Source organism: Natrix helvetica (assembly GCF_964273705.1).
Source record: "Natrix helvetica genome assembly, chromosome: 1".
NCBI lineage: Eukaryota > Metazoa > Chordata > Lepidosauria > Squamata > Natricidae > Natrix > Natrix helvetica.
The window spans coordinates 107,928,152-107,953,889 of NC_138548.1; the positions used below are offsets into that span (position 1 = coordinate 107,928,152).

Below are 25,738 nucleotides of genomic sequence, written 5' to 3' on the forward strand. Positions count from 1 at the left end.
GGAACCCCCTCCCCCCCCTCGGTGAGGTGCCGGCAACCGAGAACGGATCCATCCGGTGTACGCGGAGAAGGAAGAGGTTTGGGAAGAAAAGCAAGGAAAGGCATCCGTTTTACGGGACCCAACCCTCCCCAAAAGGCTCGTAAGAAATGAAGCGGGAGCGACCGCGGCGTGAACTCTATGGTCTCCCACTTCAACCCGTGTTTTGTTTTTGGTTTTTTTGTTTTTTTCCCGGAAGGCTGTCATGGCGGCGGAGATGCGAAGAAACCGTTACGTGACCAGAAAAGAGGCCTGGGGGAGCGACAGGTGCGGTCACGTGAGAGGGTGAGTGTCATGGCGGCGCCGTCCCGTTACGTGATGCGCCCTTCCTGCCGTGCGTGACCGCTAGGCTTCCGGTCACGTGTTCCTTCGCCGTGCTCCTGGCCGTCCCATGGCTCCGATGGAGGAGGCGGCTCCGGCCGCCGCTGAGGTTTCTTACAAGCCGTGAAGAGGACGGCGTGGAGGCTTAGGACCGCCTTTCTTTCTTTTTTTTGAAGCTTCCGTGGGGCGAGCAGAAAAGGAGGAGCCGGGGGGGAGGGGCGAGAGCACAAACACGGTATAGTCGCCTTAACGGTAGGTTGATGGGACTTGTTTCAACGGTTCCGGGTTTGGGCCCCACCTCGCTTTCTCCCAGCATTAAATGTAGAAGGTGGGGGTGGGGGGGAGTGAAGCAAGTTGGCCTTAAGTGTTAAAGTTACTCTTCCTTCCAGGTTTCCTCCTCGAGCTCTTCCTTTGCGTGATCGGGCATTGTGAACCTTACAGGCAGGTGGCAATGCGGTTAATGTAGGACGGAGCGTGTTTTTCAAATTCACGCTACTCCTAGGGAATATTTTCATTAGCTCGCGGAATGTTTCTAAGTGGAGTACATTTTTCTCTCTCCTTTAATGGGAAATGAGGTCTTCATGAAATACAAGTTTCTATTTCCCCCCCTCCCCCCGATTCTCCGGAATTGCTTCTGAGCAAGGAAAGGATTTGCTTAGTAATTTTCCTAGCGTGATGTAAGAAATGGGTGTAGGATTTGGGATGGGTTTTTTTTTACAGGTTCACTGACTTAAAAGAAAATGGATCTAGAATTAGATAACAGGATTTGCATCATGGAGAAAAATGTAAACAGAAACAATCATGCTGTCATTTTATAACTGCATTTTATAACTATTGCTTTATAAAATGTTGTTAACTAATGTGCTTTATGCATTTAGAGCACTGACTCTCCTTGCTAGTAATACATTCTTTCAAATTAGGATTCCATCTATAGTTGGTTTAAAAAATACATTTGATTCCTGTATTACATGATTTTTTAATTCAGAGCAGTTAAGGATCACCACATTTTGTTTAATGTATGAGGAGTCTATTTAGTTGTAAAGTTTGAGTAGATGATTGTGGAGAAGAAAAAAATGTTACAAAGTAAATAGGATGTGTACTTTTACTGGGCTGGGAAGGAATTTTCTTTGATGATATATATTATGGAGATGATAAAATTGATTTTTTTTCTCTCTATTTGATGTAAAGAATAAGAATTTGTAAATAATTTACTTATAGCAGAAAATCTCTTTTTGCTCCCTGGTGAATTGCTATAAAATAAAATATATTGCATTCATTCATCTTTGCAAATGATTGTGTAGTTAATTATATCCATAAATATTTTAATATTACAATTAGTTAGAAGTTGTGTATTGTTCATTTACTTAAAGCTGTCTTTAAATACCACTTTCACTTAACATGCCTCTTTCCCTTTAAAATCTCAAATCAAGTTATAGTAAAATTCAAACCATGAAACATTTGATATAAATTATACAAGGTACAATAAAACAATACAGAGAATAAAAGCAGTTATAAAGGTGTTTGAAACATTACATCTGTATTAGCTTCTTTGGATAAATGTTTCTTCACCTGGTGTCAGAAAGAAAATACAACTCTGCATACTTTAGTGGCATCCAAAATTCTACCTCCACCATTCTGACTCAGAGACAGCATATGCTGTTGTAAATGAGTACTGGAAGAAAGCTTTGTCTGAATATTCCCACTTGAAATAGTCTTGACTAGATACATTTAAAACAATGTGGATATATGTGTCCATTTCATAAGGTAAGCATAAATTGTTTGGACAGTCTATGCATGAAGAGATTATTCTCAAGGGACAATGACAGCAAGAACATATATTTTTTTGGCATTGGGGTCTCCTTTGAGAAAATTACACAATATGTATTATATATCTATATCTCCTTTTAGAGTAGCCTTTTTCTATCTTTTTACCTTGGATAAATCCTTCTATTTTTAGATACCAAGTAACTTTTGCATAAAAATAGCAACAACAAAAAGTGAAACATCACACTAAAATTCATTTCTGCCCTACACAATCCAGTTAACAATAGCACAGTGGCTGGCTGGCATTTGAGAATGGCATATAAAAAATTCTCACCTTTCTATGTGGTGCAGTTTTCTGTGCCCTGACATTGAATAGCTGTGAAGTAGAATACATGGGATATGAAGTACTCAAAGCTATGATTTTTGTTGCTTTGATCAGCTTCTTGTAAAATCCATAATAATAATAATAATAATAAGTTTGAATTTATTAGCCGCTCCCTTTCCAAGTAGGACTCGGGGCGGCGTACAATGGGGCATATAAAACACAGAAAATATATAAAAACACATAGGCGTACATACAGAACATACATACAGATACACAAACACGGACTCGAACTCGGAGGAGGTAGACAATTTACATCATATAGACAGTTAAAAAACCCGCATTAAGATACCCCAATTATAAAAACCCCATATAGAATTAAAATTTAACGTTTAAAATACAATTTAAAACCAGTTAGGAGGAATAAGAATAATTACGATTGAGCCAGGCCAGATAATTGAAAGAGGTGGGTCTTCAGCTGTACACGGAAGGAGCGGAGATCGGAAGTAATCCTGATGTCACGGGGGAGGTCATTCCACAGGGCTGGGCCCACCACAGAGAAGGCTCTGCTCCTGGGTGTCGCCCCCCGGCACTGTTTGGCGGACGGCACCCGGAGAAGTCCCTCTCTGTGTGAGCGAATTGGTCGTAGGGATGTGTGAGGCAGGATGCGATCCTGCATATAACTAGGCCCTGTGCCATGGAGCGCTTTAAAGATCATAATCAAAACCTTGAAACGCACTCGGTAGACCACAGGAAGCCAGTGCAGCTCGCGCAGGAGAGGTGTTACAGGGGAGTATCTAGTCCTCCCCATAATCACCCGCGCGGCCGCGTTCTGGACCAACTGTAGTCTCCGAGTGCATCTCAAGGGAAGCCCCATGTAGAGAGCATTGCAGTAATCCAGGCGAGACGTCACTAGCGCATGGGTGACTGTGCGTAGGGCATCCCGGTCCAATAAGGGGCGCAATTGGCGCATCAGGCGAACCTGATGGAACGCCCCCCTTGCCACGGCTGTTACATGGTTATCCATGGACAGCCGGGCATCCAGGAGGACGCCCAAATTGCGCACCTGTTCCATGGGGGCTAGTTGGACGCCCCCGATGGCCAGAGATGGAAGCACCTGGTTGAACCGGGAGGCCGGAAGCCACAGCCACTCCGTCTTGGAAGGGTTGAGTTTTAGTCGGTTGCCATCCATCCAGACCCGTACGGCCTCCAGACACCGGGACATCATTTCGACGGCCTCATTGGGGTGGTTCGGAGTGGAAATGTATAGCTGAGTATCATCAGCATACAGATGATATCCCACTCCAAAACCACGGATGATCTCGCCCAGCGGTTTCATATATGTGTTGAACAGGAGAGGCGAGAGCACCGATCCCTGTGGCACTCCACATGTGAGTGGCCTCCGGGTCGAACTCTGCTCCCCTGTCAACACACGTTGCGTCCGACCAGAGAGGTAGGAGCCAAACCACCGTAAAACGGTGCCTCTGACTCCCAGCCCCTCTAGCCGGTGCAACAGGATACCATGGTCGATGGTATCGAACGCCGCCGAGAGATCTAATAGGACCAGGATAGAGGAACAACCCCTATCTCTGGCCCTCCAGAGATCATCAACCAATGCGACCAAGGTTTCCTGTGGAACCTAAAGTTGAAATTTTACACTGAAAAAGATTGCTCTGCAACTACAAAATGTTCAGAATTACTTAGCAGAATTTGAGAGAACAAGGGGGGGAAAAGTAATTATGTCCTTGTTCCACACTAAAAACTACTTTCTTGCAAAGAAGTGGAATTAATTCGATACCTTCCCTAAAACCAACTGTTCTTCATATAGTTTGCAGGCTGTAATGGACATGGGCAGATTTTATTGCATATACTATAGTGATTAGAACTTAACATGAAAGTACCAGTTTTAGAAACAGCTTTATAAATTCTCTTCAGCTCAGTTTGTCCAGACAGATTTTAATCTGTGATTAGTAAACTAGATATTTACATGTAATGATCAGGTTCAAATCAGAAAGTTGCTGATCTGTTTTCAAAAGGGTATGATAAAGTAATGAAATTCAGCTGAGTATATCCATTGAAGTTCATATAAAGTGTGCTACCCAATTTTGTGTGTTCTCTCCATCCCACAATAGCCAAGTGATTGGTTTTTTGTGTATGGGGGGGGGGGGTTGGAAGAAACTTTAGCTCTGCTTCTACTTTTACAACTATAAAATACAGCTAAGTATACTTACAAGCCAATTGTAACATTCAATAGATTTGGTTTTCCTAAACCAAAGTGTGTTCCACATAGTTGATGGCCTTGTATGGAATATTTTGAGTAGGAGTTATAGTGGGGGAGGAGAACTGCATTTCTTTCAGAAATATGTATTCATCTAATCTTACTTCTAGGTGAATTATTAGCAATTAGATTATTGGGAGGTGTTTTCTCTATATGTTTTCATTTGTCAGATGAAGGTTTTAGAACATTCTACCTGGTAGCAAAGAAGGAATGCCTATGTTTAGAAATGTTTGAGTCTATATTTAGGACTATGTTTATTTATGAATCAATTATATGTTAGATAAACTTTCTCTGTCTTAATTATAGGTCATAATATCTTTTGAATGTGTGTGTATTTAAAAAGTAAAGTAAAGTAGGTACTGAAAGCACATTCCTTTAGTTTACATCTAATGACAATCTGTTGCAGGAATGGCACTTCCATTGTCTTACGTGACCCATGTATTGTTGGATGTAGTCCAATATGTTAAGTTAATAATACCCAGATGCATACATATTTCATGCTGTCCTTGCGACTACTATCTCCATGTCCCCCCATTGTGTTCTGCTCTGAAATATACTTTTGAGAACAGGTTTTGAGAATCAACTGCACATGGAAAGAGAATATTATCTCTTCTATGAATGCGAGCACTTAATATCATGAAAGAAATTGTGGTTTTCTTTAAAACATACATATATGAGTACTTGTGGGGGAAAGCAGGGGGAATCTATGCCTTTATATCTTTATTCTAAATGTAATATTTTCAGCATTTTTGCAAATGCGGTACTTGACATCTGTAGTTTTATCACAATAGATGCAGTATCTTTTCTTTTAAATCCTCTTAATACATTATGTCAGAATAACTGATATTTAAGAGAAAATTGGAAACTCCTGTAATAATTGTATATATCCAATAAAAAGGCTCAATAAACTATGCTGTGGTACTTTAAACATTCTTATGAGATCCTGTACAATCAAAATCTTTACAAAGTCATGCAAATCAAATTAAATATAAAATATTACTGTTAGTGGTTTGGGCTTATTGGTAACTAGGTTTACACCTAATACTAAGTCATGGTTTCTTTTAACCATCATAAGCCAAAAGTAAACAAACCTCCTTATAACTTACTGTGATTTGTTAATTTAATTTACTAAAATGCCTCCAATTAGGGAAACTAGAGGAAATATTTACTGTGCTCTTAATTTTTTAATGATATGCACTAATAGCGACCAGTAGTATAAAATCACAGTATAAATTTAAATGCTTAACTATGAAAATCAAATAACAAGATTATTTTTAATTCAATATCCTATAGTCATCATGGCAACATCATCTGAAGAAGTGTTATTAATAGTGAAGAAAGTACGTCAAAAGAAACAGGACGGTGCTCTTTATCTTATGGCTGAAAGAATAGCTTGGGCACCTGAGGGCAAAGACCGGTTCACTATCAGCCATATGTATGCAGATATAAAATGTAAGTGAAAACTTCTGGGGTTGTGGGTTTTTTTTTTTTTTTTTTTTTGTCTTATTCGTATTTTCTAAACATTGAGATTTTCAGCTACATTAATTGGGGGGCAAGTTTATTTTTATTTAGTAGGATTTATATGCTGTCTTTCATTCTGGGGATCAAGAAGGTATACATCAGCAGTCTCCAACCTTTCTGGCTTGGCAGCCCAGTACGGTGGGAGGTGTGGGGGGAATGGTTCCATGAGAGTAGCATGGAATGCAGCTTTGTGAGCGCAGGTGCCCACCACTCACACAAGTAGAGTTTCACACATGTGCTCACCCGCCACATGGCCCAGTTCTAAACAAGCCACAGCCCAGAAGTGGAGCCCAGCCTTGGTGTTGAGGATCCTGGTTTACATAATAAGCTTCCTGCATCATACATTAACATAAAACAAAGTCAACCTCATTTGTATTAGTATTTTAAGAAATACAGGGAAGAGATGAATATACATTTGCTCTTTCTAAGTAAGACCAGAACACACTCCTTTTCATGCTTAGTTTTTGTTGTATTAATATACGGTATTAAATTAAAATGTATATAATTCTGTTGACTTGGTTCTTTCCCCAGGACATCCTTTGTAAAAATATTCCATGTACATTGTTCATTATACCGGTTATTTTCGCTGTTCAATATTATTTGTTGTTATGTTGTATTATGTCAGTGGCATGTACTATTCATGGTTACTGTTTTTTTAAGTTAAATTCTGGTTTTTTTTCCCCTTGCTGTTTATAATTCTTCTGTAACAAAAAAATTAAATGTCTTTTTGGTTTGCAACCAGATGACTAGCTAAAGAACTCATCAGTCATTAGAGCTGTAGAAGCAAGACTTTCAGGAGTTGCACTTCTGAAAGTTACCAAATAGTTGAGCCCCAATAGATAGAGCAATGGCATAATGACACATAAGTGAATGGTGCCATTGTTCAATTTATGGATGACTTGCTTATCCCAAAAGCAGTGCTATTTTCTGGGAGCTCTAATGACTGCAAAAAATAAAGATGGGATCAAAATCAAATAAATATATAGAATTTTGGGATTATGTGACCTATAAGGTGCTCACCACTGGTTAAGAAATTTCTTTATATTCTTGAGAAAGGCTGTAACTTAGTACCATATAAGCCTAATGTGTACGTGCATTAAAAACAAGGATTGATATACTGCTCTTTAAAGTATCAGAGTTTCGTAGAAGAGTTGGCCAGACTTGATTATGGATAATATTAATTGAAGTACATAATATGATTTATATTGTAGTTTAATAAGTGTTCAGGATAACATTCAGGAAATTAAGTGCAATTTTCATAAAAACTAATTTTACAGTAAAAATGGGAGGGATCTGTAAAGCGGTTTCTTTAAGACAGATTAATAAACCATTTGACCTTACGTAATACATGTTCTCTTTAATATAGGTCAGAAAATCAGTCCTGAAGGAAAAGCTAAGATTCAGCTTCAGTTGGTATTGCATGCAGGAGACACAACTAACTTCCATTTTTCTAATGAAAGTACAGCAGTAAAAGAACGTGATGCAGTTAAAGATCTTCTTCAACAGCTGCTACCAAAATTCAAGAGGAAAGCCAATAAGGAACTAGAGGAAAAAAACCGGTAAGAGTCTTCAATTAAAAATAAACTATTTGGGGTAATCTGTTAACATTAAGCAGTAGTAATAAAGACTGATTGTAGTTTAAACATCAGGAGCTACTGTGCCAACCAAAATGCAACCCTAATTTTTTTCAATGTATCTACATTTTCTGCTATTGGAAGGGTGTGTATCCTGTCTTTTGTTAGAGATAGAATATATTTTCCCACTATCTTAAGTGAAAACCTGAAAGTTGTACAATCAGTTATAAAACTAAATGAGATTGCATTATAAAATATAGTGTGTATGGGGGCATCAATGCTACACTTGAGGTCCCATTTTCTGTGGCTCACAGTATTTTTCCTGAATTTATCATTCTGAAGAATTGATAAAATAAACTTCCTGGTTGGTTGGTAGCAATATAATAAAGTAGAGTAGCAAGCATACTTAAATTTATTGCAATATATTTTTGTAGAATTGCACAAAAATGCTTCTATGTGTGAAAATTAGGAATTTATTCAAACGCCATATGATACTTCTTTGAAATATGTTCAATTCCTAACTAATTAAACAGGACATAATTTGGGCCTATAATGGCTTGTATAAATCATGTTACTTGTTTTGATTCTCCCCTCAAATTTATTTCTTACCTGTTATTTTTAGGATTTTGCTACATGTCTGGGAATCCGGAGTAATATAAAAATGCTTTTATTTTTAGAGACTTGGATGGAAGTCTTTTTTCCCCATGTACATTATATACATATCAGAGCTGACAGTTGGAAGTTAGTTGCCCCAAGTTTTCATTGTCCCCTTTCCCCCTCCTCTTAGTATGAGGCAGGAACAGTGCTCAGGAGTACAAAATAAATGAAAGGCATGGAAAATCTTATTGCAAAACAGAAGCTTTCAGTGTACATTAGATATGACCATTTGATTATTTCTTTGATAAACTCTACTTCTTAATGCCTAATAAGCTTAACTAAGTTTTAAATATCTTCACAGAATGTTGCAAGAAGACCCTGTTTTGTTTCAGCTTTATAAAGACCTTGTTGTAAGTCAGGTGATTAGTGCTGAGGAATTCTGGGCCAACCGTTTAAATCTGAATGCTTCAGATAATTCTGCAGCACCTAACAAGCAAGATGTTGGCATTTCTGCTGCTTTTCTGGTATGTTTGTTTGAATTTTTTAATAGGAGAAATGCAGATTCCTATATCTCTTCAATCACTGGTTTTATTTTTAATTCAACTCATACCTTTTGGTAAATATGGGTTGAAAATGGGATTTCCATTTTAGATCACCACCTTAGTAATACTTGAAAACCTTTGGGAGTTTACAGGAAGAATATATGTAGTGTAATACCTGCTGAATGAATGTTTATTTTAAAAATGCTATTTTTAAAAAAATTGAAACCTCTAGCATGCTGAATATTATATACAATTTTTAAAAGGTAATTCAGCTTTGATTTATAACCATTTAATGATAGTTTAAAATTACAAAAGCCGTTAAAAACTGACACTTCCTGAGAGTTACAATTGTTGCACTGCCACTATCCTGTGGTCATGTGATTGTAATTTGTGAGCTTAGGAACCAGTTCACATTTACAATGGTTGCAGCATCTTGTGGTTGTGTGATCAAGATTTGCAACTTTTCCTACCATCTTTTGACAAGCATAATCAATTAGGAAAGCTGTGATTTGCTTAACAACTTGCTACCATTTCTGTATGGTAGAAATGATTTTAAAATCATCAAGTCACATGATGAGTTGTTTAACAACCACATCGATTAACAACCAAAATTCCAGATCCAATTATGGTTGTAGCTCAAGGACTACCTGTATACTAACAATTCCATTTGATCAACAATTGAAGTAAATAGCAACAGATTCTCAGTCATCCCCACCAAGCCGGAAGCAACAGCAGAAGGGGATGGGATAGATAATTAACCATCCAAGCAACTGCCACCTTAAATAACACAAAGTCACACCTTCCAAAGCCGTCTGACAAAAAAAAAAGTGCACTGAAGGCAGTAGACAAACCAAGGCTCCTTAAGGTAGCAGCAAGATTCACCGCAAGATTCATCACTCATTCATCCCAAACAAATCTATTGGGGTTAATTGGACTTTCAACACATGTTTTAAAAAGTGGTGGTTTGTGTTCCTATGCTATTGATCCAACAGATTTGAAAGCATATTTATCTACATGATTCAGTCAGGTCTTAATGGTTTCTCTATATTGACTGAATATTCTTAATATGGTGAGCCAGATTTTAAAGGAAAAAGTTAAGATTTAATTGTGTCAATGTATTATTAAACCATATTCCATACATACACAATTTGTTTGTGAAGAACTTTGGGTCTTCGTGGTTGGAATGTTGCAAAAAATTTAAATATTCTTGGAAAGACAATTGTGTATCAGCATCAAAATGTGGCTTGACAAAAATGTATTGTTAACTTTTGAAATTACTCTTCAGTAATGCAATGGAAAGACTGGGCAATATTATTCTTTGTGCTCATAATTTAACTTGTTATTTAAAAATTGGATTGAACTATTTCTTAATGTCACTTTAATTTTTCTTGTATTTGTATTTTTTTTCTTTTTTTAACAAAAACTAACAAAAATGATGGGCAACCATTTTGAAGATATTTTTATGTTGTAGGCTGATGTTAGACCTCAAACGGATGGATGCAATGGGCTAAGATATAATTTGACTTCAGATATCATTGAATCAATATTTAGGACTTATCCAGCAGGTAAACTTCTATAATATAATATTCCTGTTTCACATATACTCCACTTTTCTTCTGAACTTTAAATGTGATTTGAAAGTATTATCACTTCAATTAAATATGGCAATTATGCTATGTTCTTTATACATATCACTAGGAATATATGGATCCCTCTAAACTACTATAAAGGTATGCTTAATAATAATACTTAATACTACTTAATACTTAATAATAATACTTAATAATACTTTAAAATTGTCATAATAAAAATAATGAGGCTGTATAGAGATGTGAATTCAAAGAGAAAATTGATTGAAAGTATGAGTATGCCCTCTCTGCCCTTATCAACAAATTCTTTAAAAGCTGTCTGGTCTTAAACTCGCTTTTCCCACTTGAAATACAGATCAATGCATACCTAATGAGTAATATGATCCATTAAATTACCTTTTACCAAAAATGCCTCCACTAGATCTTTTATATCAGCTGAAGCATTCATTTGGCAAGCAGGCAGGTGTACATGGAAATGGAGACCAAGAATTAATCCAGAGTAATTTTATTCTGTTTCATTGTGGGGCAAACTCTGAACAGGGATCTTGGTCAATGCTTTCAAAGACATTGATGGAGCCTTTTTGAGTTGTATTGCCACGCCATTATTAGGCAGAATGTAGAAGCACTACAAATGGTTGAAGTTTGGAAGAAGTATTCAGTGGTCAGGTTCTCTATCCTGGATAGAGAATTCCTGGCAACACAGTTTATTTTTCTGGACTAATTCCTGGCAATACAGTTTATTCATTGCTTGCCTCCTGTGGTTTTTTGGCATGCTTGATAACCTTCTCCCAATATATCATAGACAGCCTCATTGGGAAGCACCCTGGAATGATCAGGCCAAGAAGCAACCCTATCCAAACTGTATGCCTCAACAGGCACTGTAAATTGTGTAAGATAATGAGTTTTGCTGGTATGATGTACAATGATGATAATGTCATTCTGCATTTTGAGCAGAGAGTAGTAGTAAATGTTAGAAAAAATAACCCTGTTTATTCCTTAAACAGTGCTGAAATGCTAAGTATCTTTATGTGGAATAAAGTACCATATTTGCGTCGGGGAACAATGCTAAAATCCTTTTTATTGCCTTCCAAATGCTCTTTTATTTGATGTACTTGTTCATCTGAAATTCAGTACCTTAAACTGATAAACAATGAGTTTGTGATAACATGGCAACTATTAAGTCTTAATCTTTATGTTTATTATAGTAAAACTTAAATATGCAGAAAACGTTCCACACAATATGACAGAAAAAGAATTCTGGACACGATTCTTCCAGTCTCACTATTTCCATAGAGATAGATTGAATGCAGGATCAAAGGACCTTTTTGCAGAATGTGCCAAAATGGATGAAAAGGGTATGTCTACGAGCATTGCGGTATTCATAGCCAACTGTATTAATTTTAAAAGAATTAACCTATATGTAGTATGAGACTTTAGAAATGCTTATGTATAGCTTCTTTGGAAGCAAGTCGTATGAAGTCACCAAGAGTTCGGTTTTATAATGAAAATTACTCAGATGTAAATCCTGTTTTTAGTAGGATTCGCTGCCCATTTTTATATAGGCAAGGATAATGTTTTCCAGATTTCTTTTGTCTTATGTGTATTTATCTATTTATGTAACAGAAGAATGGAAATTAAAGACAGCATACAATGATCATTGCAACCATAATTTTGAGTCAGAAAGTGCTAATAATCTGTATGAAAACAATGGACCAGTCAGGAATATACAATCATTTTGGAGTGTCTTAACTGTATTATGTGTAATAAAATAAACTTGGCTGACTTACAAATTAGTCTAAAAGGAGAGAAACTCTAAAATGTATGAATGTATACATGTATTCCCCATCTTCATTTCATAAATAACTGAAGATGGCAAACATAACTAATGTGGCTTCCTGCTCTTATTTTCCTACAACAACCCTGAGAGGTAGGTTGGACTCAAGAGAGAGAGCGATTGGTCCAAAGTCACCCAGCTAGCTGTTATGGTTAAGATGGGATTAGAACTCACAATGTCTTGGTTTCTACCCTGATGCATTAATTACTAGACTTCTCTACAAAAGACACTGGTCCAGTTTGCATGTATGATAGACTATAGTCTGTCATGGCGAGAATAGAATATTGTTGCTTCCATTCTCTCACAGGTGTGGGTGGAGAATATTAGAATCTTCTCCTTCTGTTCTTGGTTTTTCACAGTTGATAGTTTCATGTGAAAACTGGGATGCAGGCCTGAGGAAAAATCATTCTGTTGCCATGAACAGAACCATTTTTACCACACAGTAATACACCGGTGGATTCTCCTCAGTATTTAACGTTAACTACATTATAATATCATAAATCATTATGAAATAGTATTCAGTGAATAATACTAGATTATTCATGGAATATTAGTACTGGGACCAAACCATTTCCTGACAATATTATTAAGCTAGATAGTGAAAAGTATATGTTGGAATAAGGTAATGTTCTTCTTAGGGCTTTGGAATAGTTTATCCTTATATATCTGACCCAACTTAAATTTGGTTCATTCTTTTGTAGGGTTAAAAGCAATGGTCTGTCAAGGAGTGAAAAATCCTTTATTAGATTTAACTGCCTTGGAAGATAAATCATTGGATGAAGTAAGTAAAATAAAGATTTGAATATATAAAATAAATTCTATACTGACGGTGAGCAGAAAGGATAGTTTAAAAGATTCATAATTATTTAGCCTGGACAAATATATTTTTCTTCTTTCATAATGATCGCCTTCCTTATCAATTTTGGTCCTCAAAATAGATGCAAATTATATTTACATTTGGTGGGGATATTCCCTCGCTTCTCTATTGTTTATTGGAGAATTTGCAGTGAAATTCTATGGGCTTTTCCAACATATGCTAGATTTTGATCTGAATGTGCATGGCACATCATCTTATTCAAGCATGGATATTTAAAAGATACTGGTTGTTAGAAGGCCCTGATGAGGTAAATTTATAACATACTGTTGATCTATATGAAACCCAAATTGGCTTATGTTTCATTTTTATAAGAACTGGTATTCACATTTCTCATTCATTTTATTGCAAAATCTAAATGAATCTTGCTAGTTTAAAAACAGTTTGATAGCTTCAGAAAAACATTTCCCACTGAGCAATTTTGAAGAATAACAACAACATAATACATCACTTAAGGAAACTTGGCTTAATTGCACATAAATAGAAAAGGTTGGGTGGATGGGAACCTTAAAACTGGATTTCTTTTCATAATCATCCTTTTACGTAGTATTGCTGACATTGTTAGACTTACCATAAATTGTTTCAGCTTGATTTTTGTTCGAATGCAGAAAAAATGAATTCCTATGAAAACTGTTAAGTGTACTTTGGTACGGCCCATATTTTAATTAGTTCTTCATTCGTCATGAGTCAACATGTCTTTCAAGGTTTGCTTATTTCTTTGTGGCAGGGTTATGGTGTGTCCTTGGCACCATCTACATCCAACTCTACAAAATCAGTAAAGGAAAGTAGTAACGCAGCTATTATAAAACGCTTTAATCATCACAGTGCCATGGTCCTTGCAGCTGGGCTCAGAAAACCGTAAGTCTCAACGCAGAACAAATTTAGATATTAGAACTCGGAGGCTGGGAATTTTCTGCCTTTGCATTGTCATAAAACCTTTGTGGCAGTGACGAAATAAGGCAGTTTTAAGCTGTGGTATACTTATTATGATATAATTGTTAAAAAACAGATTACACCTTAAATTATCATTTGAAAATCACTATTGATTGATTCTTCTCCAAAGACCTCTCAAATATACACCTCTCAAATTTGGAAGATTAGGGACATTCTCCAGAGCAAATTTGAAAGCACAAACAGAAGGATGAATCCTGTGCTAGGAAAGGAATGAGCAACATATAAGACACCCCTTTTTGAAACCTGCCGTATAATTATTACAATGTTACTAATATAACTAAAATAATATTTTAATTAAAATGATTCTATCTAAGCTTAAACTTTTTAAACTTAGAAAATTATTTAGAAAATCATAAAAGTAGCGTATTTTTCGGAGTATAAGATGTATCTTTTTTCCTCAAAAAAGAGGCTGAAAATCTGGGTGCGTCTTACACATCGAATACAGCATTTTTTGCCTCCCGAAGCCCCACCCCTTCACCAAAATTGCCGTGCGTACCATTATGGCGGCTTTCAGGCAGGTCCTGGGGGCTGGGGAGGGCAGAAATGAGCAAAAAACAGGCTGGTTTTTTTGCCCTACACACCCAGCCCCCAGCAGCACTCTATAAGCCTCCATAAAGCTATGCATGCATTTTTTTTTACAAAAAACGGGCACGTTTTCATGAAAAATGGGCCATTTTTTGTTAGTTTTTGCCCCCCTCCCCCAAGGAGCACTCTGCAAGCCCCCCCCCAAGGCTATTCATGCCTTTTTTTAAAAATGGGCCTGTTTTTGCGAAAAACAGACCGTTTTTGGGAGGTTTGCAGAGTGCAAAAACTTTTTTTTCCCCCTTTTGGAAAACTCTTTAACTGATTGAAGAGAATTACATTGATCAAGTGCTGTGCCAGGAAAAACACCTGCCTATCTACTGTATTTATCTCTCTCTCTTTCTCTCTATCCTTCTACCTACCTACACACACACACACACACACACTCCCTAGCTACTGTATTTCTCTCTCTCCCTCGCTCCCTCTCCCTTTATCTACCTACCTACCTAACTACTCTTGCTCTCCCTACCTATCTACTGTATTTCTCTCTCTCTATTTCTCTCTATCCCTCTACCTATCAACCTACCTACTCACTCTCTCTCTTCCTACCTATCTACTGTATTTTTCTCTATTTCTCTCTCTCTATCCCTCTACCTACCTACCTACTTTTTTTTAAATTTGCCTCTTCAAAACCTTGGTGCGTCTTATACTCCGGTGCATCTTATATTCTGAAAAATACAGTAAAACTATTGCTCAACTTTAGCATTTCAATTTGTAGTTGGAGGATTGTGTAACTGCATCAACTTTCTCCAATAAATATTTCTCCATATGAATTATATCACATAGCAAATATCTCAGAAAATATTTATAACGCTTTTACCCTATTGCAATCAAATGATTCCTGATGACTTACAGGCTATATAAACAAAGAGAATTGCATTCATAACCCCGTCTGTCTTTCCTTTGTGTAATTCAAATCAGACCAGGCATTTGCTGATCCAGGCATCAAGTAGATCTAAATCAGCTTAATTATGTCACATGCTGTCAGACATGTATTGTTTAGCTCTGGATTTCTTGGTATTTTCATTTGACGTTTTGCTAGGGACAGAAGTGTAGCACGCATGTATGTAGAAGTTAAGTATGTATAAGACAGATGCTTATGCATAAATTGAATGATTACTTTAACAGAAATCAGGGGGAAATCATTTTTGCTTGATCTTCGAAATCTAACCCTTTAAAGCATTATACAAAACTAATTCAAATTGTGTGAAATGTGTTATGTTCTTTAAAGGAAAGGCAGTGTTTGGCCGCAGTGTTTGGCCAAGAGAGCTAAGAAGTTGATTTTAAAGTAAATGTTGGAGGATAATTGACAGCTCTTGTTCTTGCCACACATTTTACTTCTGCATGAATGTGTTTTTTTCCATCTCCTCCTGTGGATATAAAACACAGAGTATAGTTCAGTTTGGCATGTGTATAGAGGCATTTCAGGCACAGTACCTTCTTCCCAGGGTCAGTGAATATAGCAATATCGCTTAGACTTATATACCGCTTCATAGTGCTTTACAGCCCTCTCTAAGATGTTTACAGAGTCAGCATATGGCCCCCAACAATCTGGGTCCTCGTTTTACCAACCTCAGAAGGTTGGAAGGCTGAGTCAACCTTAAGCCTGGTGAGATTTGAACTGCCAAACTGCAGCTAGCAGTCAGCTGAAGTAGCCTGCAGCCTTGCACTCTAACCACTGTGCCACCTCGGCTCTTATTCTGGAATGGCATCCCAGAAGCTTAAAAAGCTCTTTCTAGAACAAAGCAAATCCATCACTTACCCAGACTTTCCCATTATACATTTAGAGGTGTTTTCTGCTTTCATGCAGAAATGAATGGGTTTTATTCATTCATTGTGTAGATTTACTTAAACATGCATCACATATTCAGAGACAAAGCAATTATAAATACTTTGTTTTCAGAGAAGCACAAAATGATCACTATAATGAGACCAGCAGTATAGATGGAAACTCGAGGGATTCAGATATCTTCCAGCCACCAGTAAAAAAGGTAAGAATATTACACAGATTTATCCTATTTTCATAATGCAAATCTTGTTTCTTATGCTACGTTTTACAGAGCCCTGATTATGTCATCTCTTGTAGGCAAAGCTACAAGAATCTATTGAATATGAAGATTTAGAACACAACAACAGCATTAAAACTATTGCACTAAATCTAAAAAAATCAGATAGGTATGTTGTGTTCATTGTTATGTTATTTTTAGCATAATATTATTTGAAAAAATTGTGTTGGTGTTTTTGAGCATCTCAAAAGAAAATACCTTGACAAGATCAACATATTTTTATCTTATAATTGCTACCCTTAAAATAAGAATAAGATCATGTATTTACAGTTATAATTTAACAGACAAAAATCGGCTGTGAAAGAGTCATGATAATGTTACCATAAATATTGTTTGTGAATATTGATATAACCTTTGATACCTTGCAGTGGAGGAAACACATAAGAAAAGAGAAATCTGGAAAAAAATTCTCCTTGCCTGTATAAAAATGGACAGTATATCCCACTAAAAACAGGATTGATATCTGAATAATTTTCATGATAAGATTTTTATATAACCTTTGATACCTTGCAGTGGAGGAGCCAATTTCTTATGTGCATTTATTGATTTGGGTATCAGAAGAAGAATGGAAATTAAAGACAGTATACAATTATTATTGCAATGATCCTTCCGAAAAGGTTTCCATAATTTTGAGCCAGGTTAAAGTGGGATTAGAACTATCAATCTCTTGCTTGCCCCATTTTACGATCTTTCTCGCCACAGTTATTAAGTGAATTGTTAAGTTGTTAAATTAATAACGCGGTTGTTAAGTGAATCTGGCTTCTCCATTGACTTTGATTGTCAGAAGGTCGCAAAGGGTGATCACATGACCCTGGGACACTGCGACAGTCATAAATATGAGTCAGTTCTCAAGGACCTGAATTTTTATCACATGATCATGGGGATGCTGCATTAATCATGAGTGTGAAAAACGATTAAAAGTCACTTTTTTCAGTACCGTTATAATTTCGAACAGTCATTATACGAACTCTTGCAAGTCGAGGATTACCTGTACTATATTGTCTGTATAAAGATGTAAAGAGATACATTTCTGTACCAATTTAGTGAAGAGAGGTGAAAATCAGAATTCTAAGCAGCCCATTAGGAGATTTATGGTAAAAGTTTTATCATTATCAATTTAGTTTTGCCGCCCTGTCTTGAGTTGAGGCACACATGATCTGCATCACATTTTCAAGAAAGTACCATTATGCAGGGTACAAGAGAGAGGGAGGTTGAACAAGCTTCAAGTTTTTCCATAATTTATCTTGAGAAGTGGAAAAGTGCAGATGTGGAATCTATCAGTACTATTTACAGAAGCCCTGCAGAAGTGGCTTATTTCTCAATGCTGAAGCACTAGGAACCAGTCAACAATGAACCAACCCTCCCTGAGCCAGCCTGTTCTTCCACTAGGAAGGCAATCATTTGGTTTTCAGTACAGATATCTGGCATAGAATATCCTGTATGTGCTAAATGAGCTAATATATCCATAGTTTTCTGAATCATCTGTCCCATTTTTAGGGTACTAAAGTCTTTAAAATAATCTGAAAAAACTGAAAATTAAGTTTTTATTCCCAGAAAGTTAATTATAAGCTCTTTTTCTTTTTAACAGGTATTACCATGGTCCAACACCAATTCAGTCACAGCAATATGCAACGAGCCATGATATTATTAATTCTTTGTGTAGTATTAGACAAGAAATGGAAGGCTATGTACCCAAATTAACTCAGGTAGGAAAAATGATCCTGATTTTAAAAGAAAAGCTCTCAAAATGGAGTATCTAGTAGCCTTAGGGTATTCTTCAGTGCCATATTCTTTGGCAGATAGGGTGTTGCTTGAAACTGCTTATTTATGTACATGATTGGAGGGAATGTGGAATGGTTTCAAAATTATTTTCAACAAGCATGGGGTGCTTGGCTTGCAGGTTAGAGGAATTGTTACTGTTGAGATTTCTGTAGTTACATGTATCACCTGTTTTTACTTATTTATTCACCATTAGTGCACATATGTTATTGATAACAATCTGTTTCACTACAGAAAGCCAGCTTGGTCTAGTGGTTAGGGCACCAGGCTAGGTTCTAATATCAGACAGATTAACTTTTGCCTTTAATTTGATAGATTTTAGCTGTGCCATGTTTTAATTGATTATATTGAAAAATAACTTGGCAATAATTAAGAGAGATGAGGTGTACTAACTAGCATATGTAGGTACAAAACACCCTGTTTCTTTAGTGGTATAATAGCCATTACAGCTAACTCCTTATGATTTAAGCTCCATTGTCAGCCTTTTTGGTTTTGTTGTACTACAAAATTAACTGGAAAAAAATATTTAACTATCCTTCCAGGTTCTCTCAAGTGGTGCTGCCAGTAGTACTATCACAGCCTTGTCACCCGGAGGAGCACTTATGCAGGGTGGAACACAGCAAGCCATAAATCGTAAGAACTTAAGTGTCTTGGCTTATTTGTGACTAATCAATTTGCAAAATCAACTCAAATGTTCATGTCAGTATAGTTGATAAATCAGTCTCTTCAAGCAAGGTTGAGAAAATATGCAGAACAGCCCTTCTGAAATTTGTTTCCAACTTCTTAAAAAGTAGCTCCACTCTAAGTGATGAACAGAATACCAGAGTTGTTAATGTAGTATCTTTAAACATTTTCTTGGGTTGGAAAGAGTAAAGTGAGAATTAAAATGCATTGTTATACAGTCTTAACATTAGTCTAAGTACTGACAGACTTTAAAACAATTTGCCATCCCTCCAGTTTATAATCTGCAGCACTGAGAACAAATTCAAATTTTCAAGTATCCCTTATATAATCTTCCACACTTGCTTCATCATATCCAAATTTATTTCAGAGCCCTCCCATGAGTAGTTTCTCTTCATATGGGTATCGTATAGTCAAGACGTACACAATATGGACTTAAATCCAGCACTTATTTCTGCCCAGAGAAAGTTCACCTCTAGCTGATGGGTGTGGTGGGATTTTTTGCCAAGTCCTTCCTTTGTCTTGCAATTCTTGCTATGTATCCTAAAGAGCAGATTTGAGAGTAACTTTCCCTTTCTTCCATTGGAAACTATTTGCTGAATCAAAAGCTTTTTTGTGACCTGAAAGAATCTCAGTGTCTGTGGAAGGAAGATCTTAAATGGCACTCTTGGCCTCAAAGCTAAACTTTTTGAGATCTTGTTACTTGTTATAACTATGTACTTACTTACTTTCTTTCTTTTATGTTAATTGTAGAGATGTTGCCAAATGATGTTCAGTCTGAACTGAAGCACTTATATGTTGCAGTGGGAGAGTTGCTACGACACTTCTGGTCCTGTTTCCCTGTTAATACACCATTCCTGGAAGAAAAAGTAAGAAGAATCTGCATTACATTTTTCATAGAGGGAGCAATTAATTAAAAGCAAAGATGCTCATAATGATTATATTAAAAAATTATAGGGCACATGGGCATTGATATATATGACTGTTTGCGCTGAAGTAAAACTTTGTATTGGGATAAACTAATTTTCTAGCTTTTTGTCACATTTTTTATTTGCTGTTGCTGTCGCCTGTTTACATTGCAAAGATTTTGAAACTGGAGTACAATATGTTATAGAAGTTATTATATCTTATTTGAGCACAAAGCCTGGACTATGTATACAATGTAGGCCAAATGCAGTATGTATGTATGGCAAAACATTACATTCATGTGTTATGTTTCATCCCAACATGGACCTGAAGCAGTCAGTGATGTTCTAGGGTGAGCAGGAAAAACAAAGATCACTGAAAGAGACAGCAATTGAAGGGATGTTAGAGAAAGAAAAGTGTGGGGAAACAGGAGGAGGAAACTGACTGAGCATGCAAGTTGGGGAAGCAGGCATGAGAAGGGAAGAGCAGGAAGCTAAAGTAGCATTGCACACTTAGACCAGGCAGGAAAGAGAGAAGGGAACAGGGTGAGCCAGCCTTCCCATATTCCCTATTATAAGACCTCCTCAGATTTGGCTCACCGCAAACATGAAACCACCAAGATTTCCAGACTTTGAGTTGGCTGAACCGCAACTCACCTACCAACCTGGAACTTTCAGTCCATAACATTTTTGCTTTATGCACAAAACAACACACAGTTTTTGTTTGATTGGATACCTGTGATACTTACTAAGGTGTATCTGTTCAAATTCATAAATACTATTTTTGAAGGAACTATGTGATTTAAGTCAAAGAGACCATGTGTTTAATATTTTCTATCTCCTTTCAGGTTGTAAAAATGCAGAGTAATTTGGAAAGATTTCAAGTTACAAAACTCTGCCCATTCCAAGAGAAAATTCGAAAGCAGTATTTAAGCACAAATGTAAGAAAAAGCCATTCTTTTCTTTTATCCTCCTTGAAATATATAAGTTTGTAAATTGCTTTGTTCATAAATAAATCAGCCAATCTTATTGGTTATTAGAAAATAAAATGGTTAAATTAGTGAGCTTTTATAGGTTCAGAAACTTTTAATTGAATAAATGTTTCTGAAGTGAATAATCACTATAGAGTCATAGGAACATTTCTATAATTATAATTTTATATAAGATAACTATCTTTTATTTGTAAAATGTATTGAAATTTAGAGAACTAGTATCCACTTATTATTGGGTAGTTTTCTGTAGATTCTCTGGGGGCAATTTTGATCTATCCATTGTCTCTCAAGAGAAAGATGTTTGATATAAATTGAAAATAAATATGGTTCCCTTTCTTACTATTTTAAGAAGTGTCTTCACCTTATATGTAATTGTTAGGCAGTGAAAATATATGATTTTAAAGTGACTAAAATAGTAAAATCATAGGTTGGTGGAGAAAAGTCTTCAATTCTATTTTTATATATTTCTGAATGTTGCTTATTCATTGTGACACATTGTTTCATAGTAGCAGCATTTCTTTTTGCAATAAAGTTTTTTTTTCCCCAGCTGGTAAATCACATAGAAGAGATGCTCCAAACAGCCTACAATAAATTCCATACATGGCAGTCCCGACGTATGTTGAAAAAAACGTGAAGACCACTGTGTTTCCAACGGGGGACAAATTTGCAATAGCTGTAGGAGCCACAACTACTAACTGTGTGTAGATCTTACAGAAATTGCAGGGGATGTCAGCATCATAAGGACTCTTTAAAATGATGCTAACTGAGCTTGCACCTTTTGGGAAGAACTTGAAAACAAAGGATTTTAAAGGAACCAAATCAGAAAAGCTAAGTGGCAAACACACACACACACACAAAGACACTGTCTACTGCAGTTACTCAGGAACTGCTTTTGATTTTCATAAGAGCTGCTTTCAAAAATAAAATCTTTAAGAGATGTGTATTAATATACTCCAAGGTTGTTCATCTAATTTTTAAAAATGTATGCCACAGGGTAGAACTTAATATTTCTGTTAATGCTGTCTCCTAGCATTTTATTGATTTCTGTTTGTACTAGAAATAGGTTTAAGATTTTACACAGATTTAACTATTTCAAGTTCTTAAGGAATCTGGACGCAAGAGGACAAGTTTTTGTCATGGTTTCCTTGTAAATCAGTCAATGCACAGAAATACTTTGAAGGAGACATACTTGCAGGCAGTGCAGAATTTTATGCAGAATTTTCACCAGCCATTGTTTGCATGTTTCCTTTGGAAGGTGAGTGTGTGCTACTGCATTTTTGTTTTGTTTTTTAGCTTCGTTTGGAGGTGAGAAAGTCATTTGTAATGTAAGTGTTAAGCACTTACCAAAATAATAACTTTTATACTTTTCTCAAAACAATCTTAAATGTGCTTTCTTCAGTTCTTTCCTGACGACTGTTAGCGCTGTATTTGGCGACTAGATAATCATTGAAGAGTGAATATCCCATATCTTTAAATATATTGGGAATCCTTACAACATTTAGATACAAAAGAAAGGCAGATCACTCTTACCTAAAATGTACCTGCCATGTATTAAGTACTTGACTTACTAAAGCAAAAGTAAACTTGTTTTGCATAATCTGTGGAGTCAGACTCCTTATATTTGTTGTCTTAATGTCTTCCTCATTAACAATTCATTCTTGGACCAAGAAAACAGCTTAGCCTATATGTAATAAGATGTATTGAAATGATGAGCCAGAGGCTTACAATTGCATAAACAGTTTTATTGGCAAACATTGGAAACATGGGACCCTTCTGTTATATCCATGCCCCTCTCCATTAAAGAATACTAGAACTGTATTACTAATTTACAGTGGATTGAGATGGTGGGTTGCTACCTCATCTCTGTACACTGTAGCACTGATCAGTTTGTGAGCTGCAAGACTTTACTCCTTATATAAGAGCATGTACTTGCATACATGCTCTTGGTTTATGCCAGTGATTTTGATAGATTGCAAGAAGTAAAACTTTTTAAGCAGCTACTATTCTGTACTATGCGGTAGATTTAAGGCATTAATTTTAAATTTGCTACTACTTTTGTTTTCAGAGAAGCTGCATGGTATGTACTACAAAATGATACTTGCATCCGCTTACCCTTTGAGGGGAAGGGGCGGGGATCCCTTTGTATTTTACTTCAGTTGTCCCAGTTAAAATGATTTGTGAAAAGCTGAAAATAATCATGAAAAATAAAGAATTGATGCTGCTATGGGAATATCATCTTGCTGAAATATGATTCTGGTGGTATACGATTATTTAAATTTACTTGGCTAAGTTAATTTTTGGTGTCCTTGTCATTATGCCCAGTTACAGTTGTTACACGCAAATCTCAAACATTACCTCTGCAACAAAGAGTAAATTGAAACAGATTCTAAAGTTTTGATTGAGGCTGAGAGCTAGATTGACTTTTACAAATAAATTCCAGATCATGTTAGATCTGTGAAGACATACATTTGCACTGATAGTTCTTTGAGCAATAATTAAATGATGCAAGCTATAAATGTGGGTTTAATTGAAACTTGCTTAGGCAAATAACTAGATTTATAGTCATTTAGCAAAATATGTACTACTTTCTTCCTGATCTTTTATTTAAATATGTAGGCTTTGAAGAATAACTACAGTTGCAAAAATATTAAAATTTTAGCTATATTATTTGACAAATAACCATTAGATGATTCTATCAGAAGGTGGCAACAGCAACTATTTGGCGTTCTATTTATAGACAGCTCTTTTCTACATTTGCTATCTGACTTGCTGATTTCATTTCTACTGAAGCATGGTCCAAAACAGATAAGTGATTTGAATACGAACTCTGAATGTCTTTTGCTAACCATACAAGCATTGAAATCAGAACTTATATTTAACAGAACATCATATAACTTGTATCACTGGCATTGATAAAAACTATAGAATAAATCTACATTCTCTACTCAAGTGTTTGCTGGTAATTTAGGATATATGTTACGATTTTCCGTACATACAACCTCTAAAACCTTGTATCTGTTAGTGTTTTATGTGTCTGAACATTTTAGAAAGCTGATTGTTTCTAATATATTGATTCATAACTGACTTTCAAACTTTAGTCTGCAAAAAAGGTTAGGAATAAGTAACAAGAACTAGTTAAATATTGTTATATCAAAAGAAATATTTTTTCACTTTTTTAAGGTATGACATTACTTAGGGATAGACATTCTGTGACTTAGAATATTTGAGTTAGGAAAGTACAACTAATGCACAGAAGCTAGCCTACTTTATTGCTCCATCTGCCCTTTAGCATTAGATCCATGTTACTTCCACCCTATTGGTATTCTGGAAAGCCTTGAAGACTCAGTTCTAGGGATGAGGTGGGTGTGGTGTATATTTGTGTATTTCTATCTATACATTGTGCCTGGATTCCATTTTGCTTTAATTTCTATTTTTATGCTGCTAGGATTGTTTGACCTGATGAAAAAAGTGCCTTGACAAATTTTGCATACCTTCCTGAAAACAGCCTATTCTGAGAAGATATTAAGAGTCATTTATATTCTCTTGTCTAAGCCCCAGATTTTCAATAGGCACCAGGAAGTCATCATAAGACCCTCTTCCACAAAAGTTAATCTCTTAACAATGTGAAACTTCTTTTGAGGACTAAAAGGCTAGATAAAAGGAGGTGGGAATTGCCCTATAAAGTGCAAGGCATGGGAATTGAAGACTTCCTGGTAAAATAAAAGGGATAAATCATGCCATAGTCTTAGCAAATCATGGTCTTCTGACAGCAGTCTGGCTGTAAGCTTTAGGATTTTCTGTAGAGTCAGAACATTTTAATTGGGGATTGCGGCTAAGCATCATAGTCTGCCTCTGTATTTGTAATTTCAAATATGTGCCTGGTAACTAACCCATGATTGGGTGGATCAGAATTTAAAATTTTAAGATTATTCAAAAATCTAACAATCAGCCTGAAATTATGAGTCAGTGTGGCTGTTTGTGGCTGTTCTTATTTTCTCTAGGAAAGTAAAGTGGGAAGTAACATCAATCATATTTTTGTAAATGTACATAAATTGATTCAGTCTTCATTAATTTGCTCTTATATTCATTAGATCCATTCATTACTACGTATGCATCTGTTTTCAAGGAACTTGATGTTCCGCCTTCAATTTATTTACATAGCAATCTTATGGATTGACAACTTAATGGAATTCAACCAGGTTGCTTCCAAAAATATCTTTGGATGGCCAAGAATGCTAAATTTGTTGAATTTTTCAAAGTAGGCTGCATAATTTTTTGACAGCCATTAATGTCATGATTTATTTCTTGATCCTGTGACAAAACTCAGATCCAAGGAATAACTAAACACAAAACAACAGTATGTCTGATGACATTTGGGTTGTTCCAGGCATCAGAGGATTCACCTCAGGAGTAATGAAAGCTTAACAGTACCTGCTTGTGATAAATGCTTCAAAGAAAAATACCAACAGATAACATCAATCAGTTTAATCATAAACAATCTGTGATATTCTCTCTAAAAAAATTACT

At 36.1% G+C, this 25,738-nt stretch overlaps 1 protein-coding gene and 1 long non-coding RNA gene across 4 annotated transcripts; one reads left to right on the plus strand and one right to left on the minus strand.

The window, feature by feature from the left end:
* GTF2H1 (general transcription factor IIH subunit 1) lies at positions 1 to 25,096 on the plus strand. 3 transcript variants are annotated; one of them, XM_081938941.1, is made up of 15 exons: positions 1 to 321; positions 6,015 to 6,173; positions 7,609 to 7,801; positions 8,775 to 8,937; positions 10,427 to 10,520; positions 11,750 to 11,899; positions 13,080 to 13,159; positions 13,980 to 14,110; positions 16,692 to 16,779; positions 16,875 to 16,963; positions 18,443 to 18,560; positions 19,176 to 19,266; positions 20,068 to 20,183; positions 21,068 to 21,160; positions 21,759 to 25,096. In XM_081938941.1, the coding sequence occupies exons 2-15, from the start codon at positions 6,020 to 6,022 to the stop codon at positions 21,843 to 21,845; spliced, it is 1,647 nt and encodes a 548-aa protein (XP_081795067.1). In that variant the 5' UTR covers positions 1 to 321; positions 6,015 to 6,019; the 3' UTR covers positions 21,846 to 25,096. The 3 variants fall into 3 exon arrangements, with proteins under 3 accessions (XP_081795067.1, XP_081795066.1, XP_081795068.1); XM_081938940.1 differs by lacking the exon at positions 1 to 321 and adding an exon at positions 369 to 609; XM_081938942.1 differs by lacking the exon at positions 1 to 321 and adding an exon at positions 699 to 798.
* LOC309384969 lies at positions 14,051 to 20,177 on the minus strand. The gene is made up of 2 exons (XR_014174136.1): positions 20,043 to 20,177; positions 14,051 to 16,158 (listed from the first exon to the last, which is right to left on the minus strand). It is a non-coding gene; the product is annotated as an uncharacterized lncRNA (long non-coding RNA).
* Positions 25,097 to 25,738: the final 642 nt, after the last annotated feature.